Source organism: Filicampus tigris, chromosome 3 (genome assembly GCF_054856515.1).
Source record: "Filicampus tigris isolate MCC_2025a chromosome 3, RoL_Ftig_1.0, whole genome shotgun sequence".
Classification (NCBI taxonomy): domain Eukaryota; kingdom Metazoa; phylum Chordata; class Actinopteri; order Syngnathiformes; family Syngnathidae; genus Filicampus; species Filicampus tigris.
Window position 1 is genome coordinate 28615072 of NC_141219.1, and position 19398 is coordinate 28634469.

Sequence of the window (19398 nt, forward strand, 5' to 3'; positions counted from 1 at the left end):
AGTCAAAAGAACAATTATGCAAATTGGGTGACGGCGTCATTTAGCAACTTCCAGCGACTTTTACGACAGCCTATAGCTACTTAACTTACTGAGGAGGTGGCAACACTGCTGTGATATTATTTTCAGTCAACAGAATTGACAAAATGGCCAGGCGCTTCATTGGATCGCTAAACACGGATTTTGTTGCTTAACTCATATTCTACAAATGCAATATTAATCATAATTCCATGTTTAGACTAGTGAACATGCATAGAACATACTATTGCAAATATTTTTTGGGGGTTGACTTCTTCTTTAAAGATGAATAAGCAACATTCACAATAGATATAAATCACATATTGCAATGTTATAAATAGCTTTTTATCATATTTTTAACGTAAAAGGACATTGTGTAGATTCAGTGCTATCTAAAGGTCAACTAATAGAGCATTTTTTTTTGCATATTGTTGAAATGAATAGTGGGTTTTTTAAATGAATTATCAAAATCTAAACATTCTACACATTGTCCCTTTATTAAATGTTCACTGTAAATATTTGTTGACGTAATTGTTGGAGGATTGATCCATCTTCATTGATGTCGTTTGCTGATCTGCACAAAATATCACTCAACAAAACATACACATGATTTTCAGTGTGCGTCCGATCGAGTGCTGTATTTCAAAAAGTGTACTCAGTGCCCCACGAATCAGAATCTGAAGCGCTGCACAGCGAAATGCCACTTTTCCACTTCCTGGTATTGGCCGCTAGGTGTAAGAGAGCTCTTGGTGTGCGATCATGCAAAAGACGAAGAAGAAATTACGGAAGTACGGCTTTTAAATAGATTCCCTTTTGGTAGACTAAAACACACTAGATCGTTTCTTATCATTAAAACGAGCTCGATCTTGGACTAACTAATCTTCAGCAAGACAATGGGCACCAGAGATGACGAATATGATTATTTGTTCAAAGGTAAAATGACTTTTTTGTCGTTATGTTGTCCCTTCCTTCTGTTAGCTACCAGGCTAAACGTAGCCGCCACTACCTTTGTGCTCTGACTGCATTTCGTCAAGCTTCTCCGAAAATGTGAGCGAGCTCAATTAACTGATACGACACAAAAGCGATATCTTCGTAAGGTATTGTAAAAAGACAAAAGTTTGAGACTCCGTTTGTAATCTTTAAGTGCCGGGCCTTTTGGTGGTGCTGGGTGCGGACTAGCGGACACGCCTAACGTTTACCGTTATCACATTATCTTCATGGGATTGCCAGTAGTAGCAAGTCCACAAGCTTTATTCATTGACACCAACGTTATCGAAGAAAACGATGTAAATTGTAGCTAAAACGCATCACATACGTAACGTACAGAGTTTTGAAACTTAAAGCACGGAATACTTTGGTATAACATTTAGTTTGATTTCAAGTAGGTCATCAAAACACAACAGGAAGGGATTTTTCATTAACATTTTCGAGCAATTAGCCGTCACGCGAATTAACCTAATGTACAAGAAAAGTAAATGCAAAGAATTAGCCAATGTATATTCAGCGGTTGGGTTTTGTTTTTTTGTGTATGTTTAGGATGAGAAATTATTACGTCTTTCCATTTATGTGCCGTTCTTGGAAAACCCATCATCATTAACTAAAATTTTTACATTTCTATTCGTGACAACTTTAAACCCTAATCAACCTCCTTTTGAGCAATATCGTAAAGCTGTTCTAGTAAATACGATGTTGTTTATGAAACGACTGGGATGATTGGTTTCAATTCCAGTGCACCCATTGTATTTATGATTTAAAAGTACACTCACTGGCTCCACGTAGGGACACCTGCACAATCTAATGAATTTAGCATAGATAAATCCAACTCTGAAGAAAGCTCAATTTTAATTACATTGCCAGTATGTTTATTCATATATCAAATTCCAAGAACTGTCTTTAACCCAGAGGGGTAAAATATTATTAGAACAAAGTTATTATCATTAGTAGGGTTTTAGTGATCTTGAGCTACAATTAGAAACCTTCAATATGACCTAGTGATGCAGTTGTATAACACTGTATACTTCAGTCATAGTATACTTATCTGTCAATCAAAACCGAGCCTTCAAAAATTCATGAAAACAGAATGTTTGACAGCACTCTTAAATAAGGTTACATTAGACTCCAGGTGTACCTGACCCGCACCTACTATGCTTTTATTGATACAATTGATCCATGCGAGGAGCTTTAATCAATATTTTCTGAATTGTAGTGGTCCTTATTGGTGACTCGGGTGTGGGAAAGAGTAACCTGCTATCACGATTCACTCGCAATGAGTTCAACCTGGAAAGTAAGAGCACCATTGGAGTCGAATTTGCCACACGCAGCATTCAGGTGGATGGAAAAACGGTGAAGGCCCAGATCTGGGATACAGCTGGCCAAGAGCGCTACCGCGCCATCACTTCAGCGTGAGTACTGTCAGTATTGAAAATGCACTAAAGGAAGCCTCTGGAACTGGGAAAGCCAATTTGTATGGGCCTGTTAAGGGCACAAAATTCAAGTTGGCTGTGGAAACTATCCAATTTGGTCAAGACATAATGCATTTAAACAAGATGTGTAACCACAGCCAAGCACTGATGTTGTTTTTATTGTTTTTTTTATTTTTATGATCTGCATAGGACAGTGGAAACTGCTGTTTCACCTTTGAACTGAAACAGGTCTCGGCTCACCTGTCACGCTTTCCTGTTCAGTTAGTCTTTTGACATAAGTGTGTGCGCGTGCATTTTGGGACCTCATTGTTCGCAGCAACATTAAAGTGGAAGTCAACCCAGATATATATTTTTTAAAGAATATGTTATAAGCAGGCCCACTAGTTGAAACACTGCATTCGGATTAATATTGTGTTTGTGGAATATGAGTTAGGCAGCAAAATCCACCCGTTTTTGCTGCCATCTTAGGTGGTGACATTTTGTCACGTCTTACGATTGAAAATGACATCACAGTTGCTCAGAGCTCAGATAACGACCAATCATGGCTCATCTTAAGAAAACAGGTGAGCCGTGATTGGTCTTTACCTTACCCATGAGCAACTGTGATGTCATTTTAAGTCAACAGAAGTGATAAAATGACCGCCCACTTAGATTGCTAAAAACGAGTGGATTTTGTTGTATTCCACAAACACAATATTAATCATAATGCCCTCTTTCAACCAGTGTGCCTGCAAAAAACATATTTATGAGGAAAAAATATATTTGGGTTGACTTCCACTTTAACTAAGACATCAACAAAAACATGTTTGCTAATTTCAAGCTGCATCCAAATTGATTGGGAGATCTTCTGTCATTATTGCATTTTTTTAACCCAGAACCTTTTGCCAAAGCAACAAAGAATTACCATCAGAGGTTAGAGTAAATGATTTTGATTGAGCAAGCCATCAGTCCGCCTTGAAACAGAATAGAGCTTGTATTTTATCAGGCTAAGAAAAGTATGCAAAGGTGTGGTGATGTTGATTGTTCACAGGCTTGTTGCAAGAAAGTATTCCTAAATATTCAATTCACTTTTAGGAGATGAGTGCTTTACATAGAGTGTGGCTGGAACAGTTTTGTAAACATTAACGATAGTAACCTCAAGGTGTAGATTCTTGACATGTGTTATCTTCTTTTCGTCCCGTCCACAATCTCAAACAAGCCTCGGCAGTAACTCAGTTCCACAAACGATTTTCAATCAGCTGCATTGCCAATGACGCAAGGCAACTTGCTGAAATCAGGTTACCAAATGGCTGTAAAATCACCAGCTTTGTTAGAATGAATTGACTCTGATGAAAATTGATAGCCGGGTGTTCTGTCAAAATGGAAACCGCAGGTACTACCGCGGTGCAGTGGGCGCACTCCTGGTCTATGACATCGCCAAGCATCTAACTTACGAGAATGTGGAGCGCTGGCTGAAGGAGCTGAGAGATCATGCTGACAGCAACATCGTTATCATGCTTGTGGGCAACAAGAGCGACCTACGTCACCTCCGGGCTGTTCCAACTGACGAGGCCCGGGCTTTTGCTGGTAAACCAAAGTTCACTTTTTTCTTTTTCTTCTTTGAAATAGAAAACCACCCTTTGATTTGTATAACTATATAAAATAACTTCAAACTTTGCATTTGGCTTCCACATGCTTTTTTTACGTTCCGCGCCTCACATATGTGAGTGCGTATATGCCATGCACTTCTTTTGTATGGGCTCAGCTCCATCTCTCTCTCTAAGGATTGCGTTCTTCACAAACTCAATTCAAGACGCTCTGAATATTTAGCTGAAGGACACGGGTCGTGTCATTAGAGCAAATTCATCCACATCAATACTTGAGGTCAATATGGACTCGTGGGCTGGTGCAAGAGTGTCAAACTCAATTTGAAAATGGGGTCAAAACTCAAAGCACACTTTTAGTCAGGAGTGTTGAAGTCATTTTTGTTGCGGACCACATTGTTTCCCTTGGAGGGCCGCTATGATGTGAAACCATATAAATGTTTAACCACCACATCATATTTTTACATACAAACTCAACAAATTGATGGATAATAAGTAGGGATGCTGCGATCGATCGGGCACCGATCATGATTGGCCGATTTTCGTGAAAAATGACGTGATCGGAATATTCGATCAAAGCCTTTGATTGCCGATCAAAACATCCGATCACCCGCAGCTCCTGCTTGGCTGCCGCGAGACCAAATGGCAAAAAAAGTTGATTTGTTTAATATGTGACGACGTCCCCCCGTCCAAAAGCATCACTCGCGCCGCGCCGCCATGCCTGCAACCACTCCAATTGAAACGCGCCGCCAGAAAGGCTCCCTAACGCAGCCACGCTTCCGCTGCGAGCAGAGCAGAGGGGAGGGACGCAACACAAAGCTGCGAAGCAGCAGCTGCTGGTGATCGGATGTTTGTTGACAAATGTACAAGATAGTTTGTCTATGCACAAGACAATAAAGTTCCTGAGTCGTTTCAATTTAGGAACTCATTGAATAGTTTATTCAAGTGAAGCCTGCATGTGACTATTTTTTCTACTTTGATTATATTCTGAACCATGCAATGTTTAGGTGGCATGTTATTTATTTGACTTTTTGCATGATTAAGTCTTTTGAGACTGCTGATTATTTTGATCTGTTAATAACTGTGTTACTAAAAGCTGGTAAATTTAAGTTTTTCAGTTATCTTTGTGACTGAGTAATTGTTGTATTGTGCCAGCAACGGTTTTGTATTTCTTGATGCTTTTGAAAATATATATAGATTTTTGTCAAAATTATGGCAATAATATGGCTGTTTTTTTTCCCAGATAATATTGCATAATAGCAGTCCCCATAAATAAATGGAAAAATATACAGCTATTCCATGTGATTGGAATCGGTATCGGCCGATCACACTCATGCATGATTGGTATCGGTATTGGTGTCATAAAACCTGATCGGAACATCCCTAATCATAAGTTTTGAAATCAAAAGTCAATAATGATAATTTAACTATTATTTAAATTCCTTTAATAACAAGAAAATGCTTGCAATATCTTAACGGTATGTAATACATATGACAAATTGACAATTTTAAATTTTGGTAATGATTTTTTGCAAGAGTCATGGTAGTTGACATGCTTAATTTACTGTTGCAAGCCAGATCTGGCCCCCCGGCCTCGAGTTCAAGATCTGTGCTTTCGGTAATGGGTCAAGTAGGATAAACATTTGTTCAACTGACTAAAACCACACATTTTTGAGTGAAGATGTGAATCCAAAATGTAAATGTGAGGGTCTGTGTTGTCAATAATTTCAGGACGGACTCAGTGAGGCAACTCATATGTGATGTTTTGTTAACTTTGATCACAGAGAAAAGCTGCTCACAATTGTGTTCCAGGAAATACCACTACCATAACAGTATCGTGAATTTAAAGGGGCAAAAATGATGCAATGCCATTCATTATTTAGTACTGATGCTTGGGGTGGGGGACAAATTGCAACAAAAGCGTGCTAACACTGTCATGATTTGTACAAAGGACAGTGGGAGCACATTTTGAACCAGTGACCCGCGTGGTGTATTTTGACAACGGAGACTGTGCGTGTATCTATTTCATCCAGTGGTACATGTGGAATTATCAATACTGTTAGGCACTGTTCTAAAACACAACGCCGGAAACATTTATTGTGTGTGTGAAGTGAAAGCTGGTGGCTCACTCTTACATCGCTTGTGCCATTAACAGGCAGATGCATGTAAATGAATATTTGTCATCGTTTCTAATACAATCAATCTTTGTGGTTCAAACGGAGACGATCGCAACGGAAATAAACACTGACGTCACTCGTGATTGGCACAAGACATTCAAACACAGTAGGACATTTCAAACTCAGGCCTTGTCTACACGTAGCCGGGGGGTTTGCAAACGGTGGATATTAGCCTGCGTTTTGCCCTTTCATCCACACGCCCCTGGATGTTTTTTAATTGAAAACCGAAAACGCCGGCCATAGTTTGCGGATATCTCCGGACCCGCGTTTAGCTGTGGACAGTCGGAACCGGAGACTTACATTGTTAATCAAAAGTTAATCTTATGACAAACTGCACATGAAACAGAAAACAGTAACTGATACAAGTAGGGGTGTAACGGTACGCTGAATCACATTTTGGTTCGGTTCAGTTTCTTGGAAACGTCGGTTCGGTATATTTTCGGTACAAAAAAAACGTTTTTTGTTTTTTTTAAATATGTTTATTTTGAAACGATGACGGGTAAATGGTACATTTTTTAGAAAAAATAAATAAAAGCGAACCATTCTTGTGATATTCTAAGAAATTACACCAGAATAAAAAATACGCTAACAATAAAGCTCTCTTAGTTATGTAAATTATTAAGACACTGATTTCTTTAAAACCTCAGCAGCAACAGCCTATGACTATGACATATCCAAGTATTCAAGTTAAAGACAAGTTGTCATTACAGTACATATACACTTTTTGTGATGAAAAAAAAATACATACAATAACAGTTACAATTATTGCTAACTATATTAAAACTCTTACATTACTGATTGAATCTACCGTATTTTCCGGACTATAAGCCGCTACTTTTTTTCCTAGGGTTTGAACCATACGGCTTACAGTCTGGTGCGGCTATTCTTTGGATTTTTCTTCCACCGCTAGTTGCGCTCTAACCGGAATTACAGTACAATTTAATACAACACATTTGCCATTAACACTATGTGACTGCAGGTGGGGGACTTCAACAGGCGAGGGCGCCATGCACTGGGTTATTGTATATCATCATATGATTTGTGTCAAAATCATTTTAGTCGGGGGCCACATGCTCGTTTTGGTGTCCCTCGGAGTGCCGTTTTGTCTGTGAACCCATGTCTGTGAACCCATAAACGTATGATCACACACCCCACAAGTTGATAGATAGCTAGTTTTGAAATTAGTAGCCGGTAAGCTGGTTCAATTATTTTCCTTTCTATTTTATAGAGGAGGAGTGGTAACAAATAACACATTGAACACCGAAAATTTCCCCATTGTGGGATAAATAAAGGCCTTCTTATTCATATGTATCTCATACCTCAGTGTTGTTAAGTTGATGTACATGATTTGCCTTAGCGGGCCATATGAAATGAGGTTGTGGGCCGGATCTGGCCCTCGGGCCTTGAGTTTGACACCTGTGCATTAGGTGGCATGTAGTAGAACAATAAAAGGTGGAGTCTGTTGGACAATAGCTGACAAACTGGAGCGGCAGCGGGCAGGTAAATGACGATAAGTACTATTTATTTTCTCTTGATTCTGTTCCGTTTTAGTCACCAAAGTTGCTGCCGTGTTAAAAGGCACTGTTCGGAAAGAATCTGTTCAGATACATCCATGTACATTTACAGTTCAAAATCGTTCCGTAAATGTAGTAAATATAATTTCTCAACATAGAATACGACTTCATGGGTTTCTGTGAAGATGATTAAAATGAATTGTGAGTTCAAACACAGGAGAAATGAAGATAAATAAATGTTGTTTAGTGTTTATTTTCTCTGTGTTCTGTTCCGTTTTAATCAGCAAAGTTACTACCATGTTAAAAGGCACTGTTCGGAAAGAGTCTATTCAGGTACATACATTGTTCTGCCCTTGCCACGTCCCCGTTGCAGTTAGGCAGACAGATAACTCCTTCAATGATCACACCTGTTGATGGTTTCTGCTATTTATTCACCGTAGAGGCGAGTCAAGGTGTAAAACTGTAACAAGCACATAAAAACACTTAAATGTCGTTCTAAAACAAAACACAACAATCCAATGTACCCCACCTTTCTGTTACCTGACAAACTGTTGAATACGCTAGCATGCTAACATTCGCGAGCTAATGTGCTAATCGCTAGCTCAGAACACGAAGCTGCAGTCCACCTTATGTAGCTTCCCCGTATGACGCTAAACAGGAAGTGTCACACAACAACAACATCCGGTTTGCTTTTCACAATAACATAAATTTACGTTAGCAAAATAAAGCAGCCCTGTAACTGTAACAATAGAAACAGATAACAAACAATATATGGATCTTCAGAAGCCAGAATATACATGTACATTTAAAGTTCAAAATCGTTCTGTAAATGCAGTAAATATCACATTTTTCAACACAGATAGGTGTGGCTTCTATATATTTTTTCATTCTTTTTTTTTTAAAATAGAGTGGGTGCGGCCTATATAAAGGTGCGTCTTATAGTCCGGGAAATACAGTAACTTACTTAGTAGTGTTTAAAGATACACACTACTTAAAATTAATTTCCCTTAATCCTATTAGGCATGAACATTAATAGTGCCAATATCATTGGCATCTGATTCCCTGAAAATGTTTAAGATGTTTGTCAAAATAATGACACACCCTGTATGCTGCAATTTTGGACGAGTTCACGTAATCACTGCATCGTCACGCCTGCTGCAACACTTAGACACTTGTTCATTTTGGACTGGTTTCCTGATCCAATGTGCTATAATAATGCTGTCGTCAAGTATTGCCATAATTTAGATCAGGGGTGTCCAAGTCCGGTCCTCGTGAGCCCCTATCCAGCCTCTTTTGTATGTAACTCTGTTCCAACACACCTGATTCAAATGATCAGCTCATCAGCAAGCTTTGCACAAGCCTGATTACGATCATTACAGATCATTTGAATCAGGTCGGTTGGAACAGGGTTACATACAAAACAGGCTGGGTAGGTGCTCATAAAGACACCCCTGATTTCGATGGCCTCCTAACCATCTCAGGTTTAAAAAAAAAAAAAAAAAAGACGACATTTATTGTGGGAGTGACTGGCGAACGCAGCCAACCCTGTGTGCTGTGCAATGGTGCGCAACTGTTCCGTTTGGGTTGCATAATGTACAACAACCGGGATAAATCCTCACCAAAATGTATGTGCGCATGTGAAAATCGTAGTCTGAAAATATTAGAACAAAACTATTATACAAGACTATTCATGTCATACGTTTGCCCCTCCTAGTTGCCTCGTAGAGGAAAAAAAAGGTTTACGTCACTTAATGTACAAAAAATGTGACCGATTATCACCAAAATGTATGTGCATATGGATGTGAATATCCTAATCAGAGTCTAAAAATATTACAACAAAACTCGCAACATTTTTGATTATATTAACGTTGTATGGCCGTAAGATTAAAACCTTAGTGTTATCCAAAATATTGCGAGTTTCGTTCTAATATTTTCAGACTGATTATCACATGCCTACGCATTTGCACATAAATATTGGTGAGGATCTATCCCGGTTTTTGTACATTATGTAACCCTAATTGAACGGTGGCACACTGTTGCGCACTAAACAGGTTGGCTACGTTCGCCAGTCACTCACGCAATAAATCTTTTTTTTTCTTCTTTCCTTTCCCAAAGGAAGAATATGAAACCTGATATGGTTAGGAGTGCCATCTGAATTATGGCAATATTTGACGACTGAATTTTTATAGCACAGTAGACCTGTTGCAGCACGCATGACAACACAGTCATTATGTGAACTCTTATGTGACACTTCTGTCACACAAATCACATATCAAATACATTTATTTGCCATTCTGATTGCTCTAGTAGTTGGCAGTGGTACGCCAGTACTTACTGCAGCTCAAAATGTCACATCATTATGGAATAATAGCAGAGACATTTAAATAACATAAGCATTCCCAAAAATCAATGTAAGTTTATACTTAATTTTTGTTCTTTGTGAAATATTGTCCTAGAATATCATTATGTTTTGCAGAAGATGTATTTAGAAATTTAAAAGAGATGTTCACAAACGCTGTCTATCCACAATTGGTCTGTGAAGCAAGTGCAGATTTAAAATATTTTTTGTAGAATATCGTCAAATTATCGTTATCGAGTTTTTTAAACTTTTTTTTTTCGCCCATATCGCCCACCCCTAATTGCAATATGTTAGTGTTTTTTTAGATCTTAGAAAATTGACAACTTTTTAAAAAAATTTAAAAGTACAGGGAGCTCCCAGGCTCAGCAGGATGTCTTATAAAGTTAAATGAAAACATACAATTAAATATCTTCTTTAAGTTTTACCCAAATACAATACTGTATACTATGACAAATGTTCATCTTTCACTAATCTTTGTTTTAAAGTTCGGGAAAAAAAAAGTGCATCATCAAAGCAGCAACTGGCCATCAGCAAAATCTCATCGTGACTGTCTTCTCTCCATTGCTTTTTGTGGGTGCTCCTTTATTCTTGCGTGTCCCATATGCAGATGCCGCCGTCTTCGTCATACTGGCTTGTAGTGAAACAGGCACAGCCATTGACTTTTCACTTGCAGTGCTTTCCTACGATCTTCTGCAGCAGCTTTAATGTGGCTTACAGACAAATAGAGGCACTCACTCACTCACTCACTCACTCACTCACTCACTCACTCACTCACTCACTCACTCACTCACTCACTCACTCACTCACTCCCTCCTTATTTCCCTTACAATGTTATCAGCAACCTTATTTCAACTGGTTAAACCTTTCTCCGGAGCCATGGGGTTGACGCAGCAAATTAGCGGCTCCTCCCCTCCCTATCCCCCCCGCAAATAGTGGGGGTCCACTTTATAGGTAATTATATGAATTTGTATATCTGTGAAGATCTAGCTTCATCTGTTCCAATTAAGCAACATTTTTTATATGCTTGCCAACATCTGTTTCTCGTGGGCGCTTATTTTCCGAATGTGGGAAAGTTACCAATTCAAAAAGTGTCCCAAAAAATAATGTTGCCAATCCCACATAATGGCCGTAGTTCCTCAAGTATGCAAGTACTGTGATTTTTTTTTTTTTTTTCTCTCAGAACTCCCTCATCAACAACACAATACACATATTACACAGAGAAAAGGGGGGAAAAAAAGTTGGGTTTTTTTGTACTTTTGCTACTTGGAGTAACTCTCAAAATTAATGGTTTGTGCTTGTCGTGAAATCAAGACATTTGTGTTTGAACTTAAGATTCTTGCTGTGGACTGCAACACATTTCAGTGTTTAGTAACATTGTTTAATTTTCTTATTTTTTCTTATTTTTTGGCTTGCAGAGAAAAATGGTTTATCTTTTCTGGAGACATCAGCTCTGGATTCCACTAATGTTGAGACTGCCTTCCAGACCATTCTCACAGGTGTGTACATGCGCAAGTATTATGTTAATGGTGACTCATGTGAATTCAAAACCATCAAAACAAAAAAAAGATCTTTTGTCACAGATAGAGGTGCAACGGATCACATAAGTCACAGTTCGGATCAGAATCGCAATTTAACGCAATATAAGCAGGACACATTCTTATTTTATAGTGGTAGAGTGTACAAAATAAGATATCCTGCCAGACATTTTGAGATGAATGTTTTCTTAAAATGCTTTAATAATTTAACCTCAAGGTGCAATTTAAGGCACGTTCCCTGCCTTTGAACATGGAGAGTGCATTACAAAGTTATCTAGGTCCACAATATTGGAAAAAGTAGTAAAAACAAAAAAAAAAAGGAAATCAAGGTAAAGCTGTTGAACTGCCGGCTGGGCACTTGTTGCTAATGCTAAGTAGCTGCTAGCCACTAACGCCGGAGACTTGTGCAGTATCATACAATGACGGCATAATTAACTAGTGGTTTGTTAGCGTCCTAAATTACCGACCGGATATGATTTTGGGATGGTGTTTTGTTGACGTTTGGTGGCAACTATGTAAGGTCAATTAAAACTGCGATAAGGCAAGCCGAAAAGTCGAAAATGGAAGTCACGTTAGCCGCGGGCGATCTTGAAAAGTAAAAGTCTACTAAGGCTGTTGAATTTGCATCAATGACTCAATTATTATTTGGTAAGCTTTCTTTTGAAGTTAGCATTTACGGAGGCGGCGTGTTCATTGAGTATGTATGCAGCGTCCCATGTCTGTCTGAATTAGTGTTGCACGGGATACCGGTGCCAGTACCGTACCGTGATTTTTCAGCGTCGAAAAAAACCTCTCGATACCATTTTTTTTTTAACACCGGTATTTAAAAAGAAAAAAAAGGAGCTCACCAACTCTGTCTTAAAGACAAGTATACACACTTAAAGGCGCCTGTCTACCGACATGTGCCTTCAAGTGTCACGCCTCCTCTGCGTGTGAGGAAGATGGCCTCAAGCATTGAAGCGCTAGCTGCCCCTCCGCTCCTCGTTGAAAAGCATGACGCGCAAAAGTGTCTGTTAAGCAACTTTTTTGCTTAGATGGCCGACAGCCATGGCAAGATGACCCGCATGACAAAGTCCGTCCTTAAAGTTTGTTTTAAAACGACCGTGGCTCGAGGTGGGAACACATCCAATCTGGCCAAGCAGCTTACTGATCGCCATCCAAAGTTATACCACCAGTTTAAAGAGTTGTGATGCATTTGCTCATTTTAGATTTTTGTCAAGGTACCGGTATTGGGGTATTTTATGCAGGTATAGTATCGAAGTCCAAATTTTGGGATCGTGACAACACTAGTCTGAATGATGGTGTTCTGACAAGAGCCAGAAAAAAAAATCCTGTATCATTCATTTGAGGACTCTTTTTCGCCCCAAGTTGCCAAAATGCGGCCATACACGCGATTTAGGTGATCCGTGTGGGTTTTCAACTTGCCAAAATGCGCCCATACACGCGATTTAGGTGATCCGTGTGGGTTTTCAACTTCCTCTGCTGCTATTACAGTGAATGTGGGCTAATCATGTTGCCTTAACACCTTAAAAAAACTTTTTTAACCAACTCTTCCGCGGATCGTGCCCGGCCCGAACCGTGGTGTTTTATCCGTACAGATCAAAGATGATCCGTTGCACCACTAATCACAGATGGAATGATGATTTAGCACTATGGCGTTATTTCAGGCAAACCGTTGCTTGCTACTGAAACAACCATTCTGGCTCAGTTGATCAAATATGATTACATGACGTTTGTGTTTTACAAGGCAATGGAGGTGATGTTTGACGTAAGAGAAACACACCTTTCTGTTGTCTGGGATTTCCTATTACTACTACTGCACGGCTGCTTTTAGCTGCTATTAAATCTGCAACATGCGCGGGCGGACCATAATGTATCATTCTTGAGATTGTGACAGTGGGTCTATCTAAAGTCCTTTTTCCTCAGCATCTTTGGGTCCCTTGAAAGCCAGTCGCGACATGAACTTAAGTTATGCTGGTCAACACATTTACACTAAAATTTTTAGTCAGAGTGCGTTGATTCCAGATCCGCCCTAGAAGTTTTATAATAATCATAATCATAATAGTAATATAGTATGTAATGTAGTCATTCATATTTTGTCATATTTCTAAATTAAGGGTTCAGCAAAAGGTGGAGTTTTCCTGAAATGGCTTTACTATAAATTGCAAGGCATGGCAAAATTGGTATGTTGCAAGCTTTCATAGGTCATAGCTTTGATTTCTCAAAAACCTGATGTGCTGAAAGTAAGAGACCTTTTTTAAATCTGTGTCAAAAATACGTTTATGGACAACTTTGCGGTTAAACACAGTTTTTGTTATTATTATTACTACTACTTCTGGGATTAAGTCTGACCACGCTTTTTGTAGTTTAGTTGAATGCATACACCGATCAAAGTTAATGCAGTGTTTGTTTTTGTATGTTTTACTTTTTACTGTTATTAACGAGGGGTGTAACTGTACACGTGGGTGTATTAATACGTTCCAGTATGGCATTTTCGGTTCGGTCCACTTTGCGTTCCGTTTCTGATCACTTGTTATTATTAGCGCAGGCTTTTGACTGTTGCTCGCGGGAGTGGAGGGTGGCGGCACAAAAGAGGAGCCAGTACGCCAGAAGTCGTGATAAATCATAAATACATGGATAAATGGCATTTTCGGTTCGGTCCACTTTGCGTTCCGTTTCTGATCACTTGTTATTATTAGCGCAGGCTTTTGACTGTTGCTCGCGGGAGTGGAGGGTGGCAGCACTAAAGAGGAGCCAGTACGCCAGAAGTCGTGATAAATCATAAATACATGGATAAATGGCATTATTATGGCATACGCAAACAAACCAGAGCTCGAAGGTCCCCCATACACTGCGGTCTCCTGTTTGGCAACATTCTGGCTTTCCTGTTAAAATTGCCGATGGGGAAAGGTACGTGGATAAGTCCCAAAGTTGTGTGTAACATAATAACAAATATCCGACTTTGAATGTTTCTTAGACGAGGAAGCAAGCAGTCTTTTTAGCCAAAAAACGTCAAACTTAAATAGCGAGATTTATCATATTGTAGCGTCTTCTAGGAACAGGCCGTCAGACGTAGTTATCACATTTTTATTAATCCAAGTACAACTGCTCGCACTCTTCTTTCTCCGCTGCTCCACTCGCTTGCCGTACGATACATTCATGAACCTCGGAAACATCACAACTCAGCAAAACACAAATCCCACCACAACACAGGCAACCCAATTCGTTACAATATGCTGTTGAACATTCAAAGATTTCAATGCCTAAAAAGTGTATACAATTTCATAAAGGCTTTTTAAAAATACTGTATTTTTTTCATTATAAAAAGAGTTTTGATATAGTTAAGCAATAATTGTAACTCTTACTGTATTTTTTTTTTTATCACAAAAAGTGTATACATGTACTGTTATGTTAACTTGTCTTAAACTTGGTGTGTCATAGGCTGTTGCTGCTGAGTGTTTAAATATTTCAGTGTCTTAATAATTTACAAAATTAAGAGACCTTTATTGTTAGTGTATTTTTTATTCTGGGGTAATTTTTTAGAATATCACCCGAATGGTTTGCTTTTATTTTTTCTAAAAAAAATACCATTTACTTGTCATCTTTTCAAAATAAAACATATTTAAAAAAATAAATAAATAAATAAAATTTAAAAAAGATTTGTACCGAAAATATACCGAACCGAAATTTCCCAAAAAAAACGAACCGAACCAAAATGTGATTTAGCGTACCGTTACACCCCTGTTATTAACCCATTAAGGATGGGAGCGCATAACCGTGTTTTATACCACTAAAGCCGGGAGCACTGTTGCGTGTTTCTCCCTTTAAAGCCAGAGAGCGTATACATCATTTTCTTTTTTTAATCCAATTCCCGGTCTCTTAGCCAAAGAAATGCATCAGAATATACATGTGACGGTAGCCTGAGTTGTCGGAACATATCCGGAATTTTTTCGAGGCGTAATGGCGACCGCCGTCGATCGCTGGAGCTCTGCTATAAGTCACGGCAGTGATATAGACGACATGCTCGCGGACTTTAAAGCCGTGAAACCATCCAAACATGATGTACGGTTAAGATATATGTTCGTAGACAATGACGATTTCAACGTCTTTGTAGGAGAATACAGCATGGTAATTACCACTCGATTTTTTTCAAATCAAAAATAGTGCTTCACTTGCATCTTCGATTGAAACAGTAAATAATAATAAACTCCATGTAATAAACTCCACGTCTTAGCTCTCAAATTCTTTGGGAATTATGATTCTATCTACTACAGGGGCTGAGATATTAATTATTTTGTAGGTGGCGAAAATGTCAGGTTTTCAAGGGTGACTCCAAAGACGACCGGAGGTTTTAGAGAGATGTCTCACGAGGGGCTTCAGGCTTGAATGGGTTAAGCTGTTTTTTTAGACTCGGTATTAAAAATGTTATGAGAGTTGTGTGAGGTGCATGTGCATACCGAGCATTCCAGAATTGGACACTACATGAACAGCATAAGGAAGAAAAAAAAAAAGTAAGACACATGGCCATGACACTGAAAGTGGAAAGACAGTTAAAACTGGAGTGTCATTTTCTGTAACTGGGGAAGAGAAGAAAGTTGGAAAAACAGTGCAGTGCCCGTGTTAGCTGGAGTTGGTCTCAAGCGTCCAGCAGAACTTGCATTTCAGATTGGGTTACAGATTCCTCTATTGGTAGCCTTGACATAAACAGCGGCTCACGGAAACAGACGTTTATGGGCAATGTGCTATTGTTATAACTTGTAATCTCAAATGAAACATTAACGCCGTGCTCTCCCTCCAGAGATCTACCGCATCGTGTCCCAAAAGCAGATGTCGGAGCGCCAGGAGAGCGACATGTCCCCCAGCAACAACGTGGTCAACATCCAAGTGCAGCCCACTGAGAACAAACCAAAGATGCAGTGCTGCCAGAACATCTAGCTTGTCCCTGGCTCCTCCCACCCTTGCCTCCAAAACCCCAAATCCTGCCCCACTTCTCCCATTCTCCATATTCCCTTTCGGGCTCCAGGCCTGTGACCTGAACTCGCCACTACTTTTACCCGATCTCTCTCCCCCACCCCCATCCCCACCCCCATCCCCTCTGCCCTCTTGCCCCCAACCCACACTTAATGTCTCAGTATAGAAAGTTGCAGCGTGGGGCTCCTCCCTCCCCCCCCAAGCTGAGCCGCTCTGTCTTTCGGCTCGTAAGGACAGAAGGCAGCAGGCATTTCATATCACTTTAAATTTCATTCCAGTTGTTGCGCTGACATGTCACAAAAAATGTCTTAATATATGAATGTGATTTGTTTCCCTTTACTTGTCTTTATATTTTGTGCCCCTGTTGATTTGTCTACATTTTTCTGATCTTTCTCTTTATTGTATCAAATCTCAACTCCTAGTATATATGAATATAAAGCACATGGAAGTTGCTCTGAAGTCTAGTCCTCTAAATGAGCTCCTGTCATTGTCGACTCTCCTCTTTGCCATCAATGTACTGTTTAGGAAACCACATGCAGGAGTATCATGACCTTTGATCCCATTGCTGTGAACATGACGCTAGTGAAATGTAGAGCCGCCAGTCCTGGTTATGCTGTGGAGAGGGCGAGAGAGCGAGCTCGCCTCACGCGCCGTTACCATCTTGTTTACAAAAAAAAGCAGATTGGGGGCAGCTTTGCATGTCTGTGAAATGACGGCCGTATGCCGTGCTGCATGTTTTATTCGGCAAGAGACTCTCTGGGCTTTGCTGTGGAACGCGGCTGTCGCCTTGAAGGTGCGCCACCTTGAAAGTGCAACGTGTTCATTGGTTGTCCTTTGTCACAGAGGCACACATGCTTGTGAGGTGAGGAAATTTCTGCTTCAAATTGAGGAACAGGGCTTACATCTGTCTCACAATTGACAACTATGCAGGAACTAGCATGTGGCTGTTCAGATGTGTTTTTCTTGGTGCACTAGTTGAAAGCATTCAAATCACACTGATGTAGGCTTGCGACATTTCTCTGTGGTTCTGAATGCCGAAACATGCTTGCATATGACCACAAAGCTACAATATCACTGTTTGACTTGCTTGGTTACCTTACTTGTTTTTGTGTTTACTTTTTTCTTGCACTGAACTTTACTAGCTTTAGTAAACAAGCCTAGTCTAGTTTTCAAATCTATTCTCTCAGAATGAACTTTTTTATTTTGGGGGTGACACCACATCTGAGTCTCAAACACTTAATCATTAGTTGCTTAGTCAAAAATAGCCTCCGTAAAAGAGTTTGAGCTATATTAAGTTGATGTTTAGAGGAAAAGATGTGGAGATTCATCCAAGTTATCAGCTGTTCTTTTCTGGTCACGGTGCCTCCTTCATTCACCTTTGCATCGCCCTCCTTCAACACACACAGATGGTCCGTCCCCTCAGTGTATTTTCCCTGTCACATAAAGCCTACTTTACACCAAGCTGCCTCTGACTTGAACACAGTGCTTGGCTTTTGGTGGGATTCCACGTTTACCGCCTTCCGTTGCTAACATCAATGTCCATCAAATCATCTTGGCGTTCTCGGACGACAAGCTAACAAGTCTCAGTCCAATACTGAGTTTTCATTCAGCTTCTAGTCATATCCAGCGTTGATAGTTTTGGTAGACGTGCACTACCTGCACTTGGTGTATGTGTATGCGCGTGTGTGTGTGTATGTAGAGGCAGAGGATGGATGGGTCGTTGCGGAGTGTGTGAGCCATGCTGGCAGTACCAATGGCGTTTCCTCGAACAGACGGCGCCGCCAACTAAGCTTCTACATACTCCCAAGCTGACAGATGACATCAAAAAAAAAAAAAAAAATCCAGATCATAATCCATTGTTTTGTGTCTTTTCATTGAATCTTTTTTATTTGTCATTTTTATGTTTTGAAATTCATAAACTGACTGTAATTCCAGTGTAAGAGTGAAATGATGTCATTTCAATTATTATGAAGGGTTAAATGTGAGAGGGGGTCGACAGAAGTGGCAAAATTGCCGCCCCCAGTGAATGGTTTTGTTTTGTACAGATTGATAAAATTGTACAATTGTCTATATCTTAAGTTATCAGTTCATCTTAATAAAGCGCACCAGTCATAAACCTTTTAGATGTTTTGTCTTTTGACTTGGAAGTTCACTAACTTAATACTATGAGTGACTATGATTCTACTCCCTGAAGCTATAACAGTGTTATTGGTTGGAAACATGAACAGGAAATGATAATCCAATTTAGATTGGTAAAAAAAAAACGTGTACTAACTGGATCCATTTGCAACAGTAACAGAAGGTAATTGGAGTGGGAAATAAACGTGATTGTCAAAATGTCATCTTATTGCTGTGTGAAGTTGAACTTAGTGGCCAGTTGCACAGTACTTTACTGATTGATCTGTGTGAGTGGGGCCTCATACATATATTTACTGCACTATAGTGTTACTTCATCTGTAATAATCACAGCTGGGCACTTGACCCTTTTTTTGTCGGTCCGGCCGCGACCTTCCACCCTTGACCTGGGTACCCATCCGGCCACGACCCCCGCCCTTATTCATAAAAACGATCACCACCTGGCCCCAAAAGAAAAAATGTCCATGATTGACGCCACCGCGGGAGGGATGTTAATGGCAGAGGCTTTTTAATGATCATTAGCTGGCTAATTTACTATTCGAACCCGCTGTGGACACGTTTCAAAATGCGCCACTAGTACTTTACTACTTACCCAACTGCGTGTGCTTACTTCCATTGCGAGCCCCGGGGTTGGTTTTGTGGTATTGTATACCGGTAATTATTTGGGTCCAACAGACGGCCAGAA

At 39.8% G+C, this 19398-nt stretch overlaps 1 protein-coding gene across 1 annotated transcript; it reads left to right on the forward strand.

Annotated features, from left to right (window-relative positions):
- The first annotated feature begins 765 nt into the window (after positions 1–765).
- rab11a (RAB11a, member RAS oncogene family) lies at positions 766–18697 on the forward strand. The gene is made up of 5 exons (XM_086025426.1): positions 766–948; positions 2222–2417; positions 3811–4004; positions 11487–11567; positions 16405–18697. The coding sequence occupies exons 1-5, from the start codon at positions 909–911 to the stop codon at positions 16539–16541; spliced, it is 648 nt and encodes a 215-aa protein (XP_085881552.1). The 5' UTR covers positions 766–908; the 3' UTR covers positions 16542–18697.
- The last annotated feature ends 701 nt before the right edge of the window (positions 18698–19398 follow it).

What these genes read in the sequence shown, in the direction of transcription:
- rab11a (XM_086025426.1), top strand. Translation starts at nt 909, where the DNA reads ATGGGCACCAGAGATGACGAATATGATTATTTGTTCAAAG. An exon ending in TACCGCGCCATCACTTCAGC is followed by an intron (nt 2,418 to 3,810) that starts GTGAGTACTGTC and finishes TGGAAACCGCAG; the next exon opens with GTACTACCGCGGTGCAGTGG. An exon ending in CGAGGCCCGGGCTTTTGCTG is followed by an intron (nt 4,005 to 11,486) that starts GTAAACCAAAGT and finishes TTTGGCTTGCAG; the next exon opens with AGAAAAATGGTTTATCTTTT.